Source organism: Capsella rubella, unplaced genomic scaffold (assembly GCF_000375325.1).
Source record: "Capsella rubella cultivar Monte Gargano unplaced genomic scaffold, Caprub1_0 scaffold_4, whole genome shotgun sequence".
NCBI lineage: Eukaryota > Viridiplantae > Streptophyta > Magnoliopsida > Brassicales > Brassicaceae > Capsella > Capsella rubella.
Genome location: NW_006238920.1, coordinates 759,308 through 766,633, shown reverse-complemented (window position 1 = coordinate 766,633; position 7,326 = coordinate 759,308). Strand labels below are relative to the sequence as shown.

The 7,326-nt window shown below is 34.5% G+C and overlaps 2 protein-coding genes across 2 annotated transcripts; one reads left to right on the top strand and one right to left on the bottom strand.

Moving 5' to 3' along the window:
* The first annotated feature begins 1,407 nt into the window (after nt 1-1,407).
* Nucleotides 1,408-3,890, top strand: LOC17888110 (malate dehydrogenase 1, peroxisomal). The gene is made up of 9 exons (XM_023784959.1): nt 1,408-1,601; nt 1,674-1,889; nt 2,169-2,483; nt 2,644-2,733; nt 2,814-2,897; nt 2,976-3,011; nt 3,103-3,192; nt 3,289-3,383; nt 3,485-3,890. Exons 1-9 carry the CDS (start codon nt 1,536-1,538, stop codon nt 3,555-3,557), a joined length of 1,065 nt encoding a protein of 354 aa, XP_023640727.1. The 5' UTR covers nt 1,408-1,535; the 3' UTR covers nt 3,558-3,890.
* Nucleotides 3,891-5,620: 1,730 nt separating this feature from the next.
* LOC17890061 (transcription factor NAI1) lies at nt 5,621-7,326 on the bottom strand. The gene is made up of 3 exons (XM_006294512.2): nt 6,680-7,326; nt 6,017-6,433; nt 5,621-5,930 (listed from the first exon to the last, which is right to left on the bottom strand). Exons 1-3 carry the CDS (start codon nt 7,178-7,180, stop codon nt 5,862-5,864), a joined length of 987 nt encoding a protein of 328 aa, XP_006294574.1. The 5' UTR covers nt 7,181-7,326; the 3' UTR covers nt 5,621-5,861.

Genomic DNA, 7,326 nt, shown 5'->3' with positions numbered 1-7,326 from the left:
TAGATGTTTAAATTGAACATGCTAATGTTCTTCGTCATAATTTCTTTGAAAATTTATATATTTTAAATATTCATATTTTCATTTTAAAATGGATAATTAAATCGTAGCCTTTAATTCTGTATTAGGAAACTTTAATATTTTGGGTGGGTATTTAATCATATTTCCAAATGATTAACCATTATATCAAAGATTACAAACTTATTTGGTAATTAGAATATTATCTAAATATTAAGATATTTTTTAGGTGATGAGAAACGTAATTACCTTAAAATGTGCAATTGTTATTCACCATTTATATTTAAATATACACAATTAATTTAGATTTCTAAAATATGCATATATCATTATTATAGTTTCCTAAATAAGGGGAATTTTTAGTAATTGATTTTTTTTAATAGTTAATGTCCATATCCGAATTTTAGTCCAAAAATTAAGTATCCATCATTATAATTTCGGATTATTTTTCTGTTTTTTACCCGACCCGGAAGTACTTTTGTACTTCTCTTTTATTATAGTAGGGATTTTGTGCCTTTTATTGTATGTGGCAAATATATAAATTTATGTTATATGAAGAAATTATAAAATTATACTAATAAAATTCAATAAAAATTATACTAATAAAAATTCAATAAAAATGTATTAATTCTACAAAAAACCAACAAAATATAGATTGAGTATCAGAAGTTATAAAGCAACAAAACAAAGCTATAAAGCAACAATTATCTTCTCTTTCTTCCTCTTCTGGTTGTTCTCATATCTCTTTAGAATCTGTAAAACAATAAAGCAATGTGGTTTTGTCAAAAAGAACAAATAAGTGATCATACTCAATTTCTTCACTCAACCCTGGAGGTCTCTTTGGACAAATAAGTAAATAACGTTTTAAGGCGGATGTTCCTTGACTAACCTCTGTAACTAGCTTCTTATTACAATGCATGCAACGACCTCTAGGTTTTCCATCTGATTCTACTCCTACCACTGGTATAAACTCTTTCCAAACATAAGATTTCAAGCGTTTGTTAGAGTGAAATACCGTATTAGCTACTTGAGTAGATTGCGTTTCACTTTAGGTTGGTCCTGGAGTTTCCGCATCTTTATTCATTTCTATGTCTTCATGTTGAGCATTCAAACGCGCCATTGTCTCTAAAGATTGAGAATCCGTCTGCAAAAATAGAAATTATATCAGATCAAACACTACCTTAAACCAGATCACATTCTCGTTAAAAGCTAGCATTGATTTTACATGAACATAATTTTTACCGTGACAGTAATAACACAAAGCAGTCAAAGTTATAAGATATGATGGTGAACTAAAATTGTACCGGAATATATCGTACCGTCTCAAAATAAATCACTTCCTAAAATAGATAAGCTCTGTTCCTTGTCACGCTTCCCAATACCATAACTTGGATCCATCTTCACGTCATCTTCAAATCCATTTTTCACATCACTATCTCTCTATACTACAAATCTCCTCGTACCCTTTTACCCCATCCTTCTCCGTGATCGCATAACCAGACCTCAATTTTGATTCAGCTATGGATCCAAACCAACGTATCGCGAGAATCTCAGCTCATCTCAATCCTCCTAACCTTGACGATCAGGTTCAAATTTCTCTTTATTCTTAACCAATTTGGTGATCGGATTTGTTGGTTTGATCCGATTTTTGTGTTTAGATGGTTGACGGGTCGGGTTTGAATCGGGTGGGTTGTCGTGCAAAAGGCGGATCACCCGGATTCAAAGTGGCGATACTTGGAGCAGCTGGTGGGATTGGTCAACCTCTTGCTATGTTGATGAAGATGAATCCTTTGGTTTCGGTTCTTCATCTCTATGATGTTGCTAACGCTCCTGGTGTTACTGCTGATATTAGTCACATGGACACTAGTGCCATTGTAAGTTTTAAAGTTTTGACCTTTATGGCTTTTGATGGTTGAAAGGACGAAACTTTTGTGTTTTGGATGGCTATAATGTGAAATTGGTTCTTAGATACATAGAGAACTGAGCTAAAGATCATTGTAAGTTTTAAAGTTTAGGCCTTTAAGGCTTATGATGGTTGAAAGGACGAAACTTTTGTGTTTCGGACGGCTATGATTTGAAATTGGTACTTAGATAATGGTATAATAGAGAGAAATGAGCTCAAATATCATGTCTTTGGAACTTTTTTGATTCAGGTTCGTGGATTTCTCGGTCAACCACAGTTAGAAGAAGCACTTACGGGTATGGATTTAGTGATTATACCTGCTGGTGTTCCGAGGAAACCAGGGATGACGAGGGATGATCTGTTTAACATTAATGCTGGGATTGTGAGGACACTCTCTGAAGCTATAGCCAAATGTTGTCCTAAAGCGGTTGTTAATATAATCAGTAATCCTGTGAACTCCACAGTGCCAATCGCAGCTGAGGTTTTTAAGAAAGCTGGAACCTTTGATCCTAAGAAACTCATGGGAGTCACTATGCTTGATGTTGTTAGAGCTAATACTTTTGTGGTATGCACTCACAGTTCTCTCTTTGTTTCTGTACATCGATTGTGATCTGATATTTTGCTAGCCCTATAACAGAATTTGGTTATGACATGGGCTTTTAGGTTGGTCTGTGGCATTATTTATTAGAAGTTAGAACTCAGCGAGCGTTTTTGGTTTTAAACAGGCAGAAGTAATGAGCCTTGATCCCCGGGAAGTTGATGTTCCGGTTGTTGGAGGTCACGCAGGAGTTACGATTTTACCGCTGCTTTCTCAGGTTTGAGATGATTCATGTGAAGTTGATCTTCGGGTTTGTTCGAAGCTGATATTATATGCTCTTCATTATGTCTGCTACAGGTGAAACCTCCTTGTTCATTCACTCAAAAAGAGATCGAATATCTCACAGGCCGCATCCAAAACGGTGGCACTGAAGTTGTTGAGGTATAAGCCAAATTTTCAGCTTTCTTTGTTATTTACTTCAAATCAAAATGTTCATTTACCATTTGAATCAATTTGCAGGCTAAAGCTGGGGCAGGTTCTGCAACACTATCCATGGTAGGTCTTCATTGTAATGTGCAGTTTCAGATGAATCCCGGACTTGAATTTATATTTCAATCTCTCAACACATTTGAATGTAAAAATACAGGCCTATGCAGCAGTGAAGTTTGCAGATGCTTGCCTCAGGGGTCTACGAGGGGATGCAAACATCGTTGAATGTGCATTTGTGGCATCTCATGTACAGTCCTGAAAATCAACTCTATAATATTGTATTTCAAAAATTTCTTAAGCCTTAACAACGTGAACACATGAACTTTTCTTATTCATCATACAGGTGACTGAGCTTCCCTTCTTCGCATCAAAGGTGCGTCTGGGACGATGTGGGATCGACGAAGTGTATGGTCTTGGACCATTGAACGAATACGAGAGGTAAAAGTGGAAAGCTTGGTCAAACTGATCTCTTGAATTTACTTCGACCATTTCATATATTCATATCCGTTTTCTGCCCTCTGTTTTTGCTAATTGATCAGGATGGGATTAGAGAAGGCAAAGAAAGAGCTTTCAGGAAGTATTGAGAAAGGTGTTACCTTTGCAAAGAAATAAGATCACTTGATTGGAATAAACACTTAAAGTGATGGTTTTGGAATAGTAATAGTTTTGGAATAAGAACAACGCCTCGCAATAAAAGCTCGTGCGGGTTTTCTGTGAACCGATCTTAAAGGTTCAAGAATCTCATCTCCTTTAGGTAAAATCATGAAATTATTGTATCGTTCGGTCCAACCAGTCTGTTCTTAGATACGTGAACGTTTACAAAATTGATATGTAATTGGGTTATGAAAGTGAGAACAGAGCAATAATCTTGTCACCTTTTTTATATTCTTATGTTCTTTGTAATGGTGCTTTTCTTCAACTTGTTTAATGTTCCTTTTATATGAACCATTTATAGAGTTTGATGATAGAACGTTGGATACGTCTAAGGTAAATAGAGTTTTTCGTAATCATAAAGATGAGGATAACACCATCGGTGGAAGCAGTGATCACCTAGTACCCGTGTGAAAATTTGGTTTCTGTCTTTTGCTTGCTCATGGGCATCTTTGAGAAGCTAGCTAGAACTAGGACGTAACCAAAACATGAATCATGAAATAAACAGTCCGAGCAAAGTCATTCGGAATACAAGTGTGAGTGTGTGACGCCCTCTGCAGCGGTTTTGATGTTTAAGCCAGAATGAGCTGATCTACGGGAGTACTTAGTGTTTTGAGAATGTTTTGGAACCTTTACATCAAAAGAGATCTTAAGGATTAGGTAGAGTGTGACCATGACACTTGAAAAAAATTAAATTCTATTTGGTATGAAGTTGAGTAGTGTGATATTTTATTTTATTGTGAATGACGAAGCCATAATTATTGATGATATACGTATTTACATAGAGAAGTGTGTTACGTACCAATACGGGCAGATACGATAATGATACGTACCTACTCTTCTTTTATGTGGCTGTTACTATTAGTGGACTACTAGCCACCAACCACAATTTAACTTGTGGAATTTAACAGTGCATATGTTTGGAGAAGACTAACCACTACTCTTGTCTCTTACTCAATGAGAGATGTAAAGCTTGGAACCTTTAAGATAGCAAAAACAACAACTCACCTTGAAGTGACGACGTCGATTCACAAACACACCTCACCCATGACTGAATTGGTCTGCCTTTTCAATGTAAATCCCAAATGGATGGTCTTCTCTAGACCAAACTTAATGGTTATTTTTTGAAGAGTTCTAGTCTTCTATAGACCAAACTCATCCATACATCTTTGTTTTGGTAACCACTGAACTAAGACTCGCTTGGTACGTAGATTGCTATTAGGAAACAGTTTCTGCAATCACTTTTTTTGCCTTTATATTAGACATTTGTTTGTGCGTACGTAACTTTATGTCTTTTGTCTTAATAATTTTCCAATCAACGATATGTCTTTATGTCTTATCATTTTCTTGTGGAAAAATTATAACACTGGCAAGACACAATTATTTGAGTTAAATGGTGATGTTCTGTCATAGCTCTATCCACAACAGGTTCGTAAACCACCAATTTTAATGGAGACAGTTTCAAATGAAATCTATACAATATATATATTTTGTGTCAGAATTATTTTAAAATATTATACTAACAAATATATTCAAATAATAATATATAGCAAAATTTGATTTGTGCTTAATGGAGATAATTTCAATTATTTTATATTAATTTTATTCAGATGCTTATATCATTAATATATTATATATATATATAAAATAATAATAATATATCAAAAACTTAATACATAAAATAAAATAACATAACCAAGATATGTGTGCTTAATGTTGCAAAATGGCTAAATGAGCAATGATTTTATTTTTCATCGTAAAAAGAAGTGGATGTAATAGTATATTTAAAATATTCAAAACTAATACTTTAATGATCATGAAAAAATATATATGGCATGTGGTCGACCAATGAAAAAGATAATAGGAAGAAATAAATAGTGGGATAAAAGTATATAATTCAAAATAATCACAATTGGTTTAAAATTTAAAATTTTTTTTATCTAAATCTAGATCAGAAAATAATTAATACATATTAGAAATATTCAATAACTCCTCTGCTTTCATTTATTCAAACAAACCAATAATAATGGGAAAAAAAATATATATATATATATATAGCAAAACCAATCATACAGTCATGATTAGGTTACACATACTAATCCAGCTTTTGCACTCAATCGTAACAAACGACAAAATCCCATATTACGTGGCTATTTCTGATCTTTATTATTATTATCCAACTATACTCATTATACAACAACTAAACCGAGTGATCTGGTCAATACTGGCGACGACAAGCCAAATCCGCACGTTTTTAAAACAATGCTACTCGGCTAAGGCAAGTCTTATGTTCTTCACCACTTCCTCAACAGGTTGTGAAACCGTATTGTCCATCTACACATATGTAAAACAAAACAATTTGTATAAAAAAACTTTTAATATGCATTAGTAATGAATCAAAAATATGTAATAAGAGTTACCTTAGTGAGAATAGTGATAACGAGAGTTGAGTTTCCAAAGGGTAAACTGAAGCTATTGACTACATCAAGACTAAACTTCTCCAAGGAACTCAAGATCTTGATCAGACAACCTTTGTTGTTATTATCACAATGGACTCTAATCAGCAAATCTCTGTCCGAAACTCGTGCTTCGATCATGGGCATCGTTTGTTTCAAGATCGAAACTTCGTCTGATGATGAAGACAGAGGAGAAGCAGCAGAGCAAGTAGATGAATAAGAGGAAGAATCGTCGTCTAAGTATACTTGTGATCTCTTGACCAATATAACAGATTGGTCCATCTTCTTGGTCCCGACTCGCTCTTCCTCGAGCTTCTTTACCTTTTCTTGAAGTTGTTTCAAATGCTTGATCGCGTCTTCAAGAACTGTTGCCTTGTCCGTCTACACACACATAGCAAACAAAAATTTAGTAAACATTGTGTCACCATCCGGAAAAAACATTTTTTACGATAAAAACATTTTCAGAACTTCATATAATTTTTAACATTTTTCTTATGTTTGACATTGAAGTTTACTACATTTACAAATTTAAGGCTCTTGTTTGTTTATTAGTAAAAAATATATAAATAATAGAAATGAGATTTTAACGCAAATATCTAAAGTTTGGTGAGAAAAGAGATGGTTGACCTTTTTGAGGCCAGGGAGAAGAGCAGAGAGAGCAATCAAACGCTCGTTGAGCTTTTGTCGACGTTTTCGTTCAGCCAAAACATGTTCTTTCAGTAGATGTGGTTCTCTTCTTCCTCCATTACTAACACAATCTTTTCTTTCGGACCTCATTTTCTGATCCATGCTTACTTGGTTGGAGAAGTTCAAAGATGTCTCGACCGGGTTGGTCTTGGTGTCCGGAGACCCGAATGAGATCACTTGTGAAGTGCGCGAACCCGAAGAAGAAGAAGACGAGGGAGAAGAAGAAGATGTTGTTGTATTCATTTTGTTGTTTGTACTTGTTTTCATTTGCTTTGTTGGTCTCTCTACTACCAACTCAAACCCGGTTTCGGTTCCTGATCCGGACTCGGAACCGGGTTTGGTGTTGTTAGTCTCCCCCCATATAGGGAAATCGGATTCCCAGTCATCGATAAGATACTCATCTGTGTCGATCATCAAATCCATAAAGCTTGAATCCTCCATTTCTTTCTTTTTTTTTACTTTTCTTTCAAGAACAAGAAAGACAAAACAAAAAGAATATATAGAAAGAGGAATATAGTTTTAGATCTTCTTCTTTTGGTTTGGAGTAAATATGATTTTGTTTTGTTGTTATGTCAATGTGGACGAGT

Coding starts and splice junctions, on each gene's coding strand:
- LOC17890061 (XM_006294512.2), bottom strand. CDS start 7,180: ATGGAGGATTCAAGCTTTATGGATTTGATGATCGACACAGATGAGTAT. Junction 6,434..6,679: donor TTCTCCCTGGCCTCAAAAAG/GTCAACCATCTC, acceptor ATGTGTGTGTAG/ACGGACAAGGCAACAGTTCT. Junction 5,931..6,016: donor TTATCACTATTCTCACTAAG/GTAACTCTTATT, acceptor ACATATGTGTAG/ATGGACAATACGGTTTCACA.
- LOC17888110 (XM_023784959.1), top strand. CDS start 1,536: ATGGATCCAAACCAACGTATCGCGAGAATCTCAGCTCATCTCAATCCT. Junction 2,484..2,643: donor TTAGAGCTAATACTTTTGTG/GTATGCACTCAC, acceptor GGTTTTAAACAG/GCAGAAGTAATGAGCCTTGA. Junction 2,734..2,813: donor TTTTACCGCTGCTTTCTCAG/GTTTGAGATGAT, acceptor TGTCTGCTACAG/GTGAAACCTCCTTGTTCATT.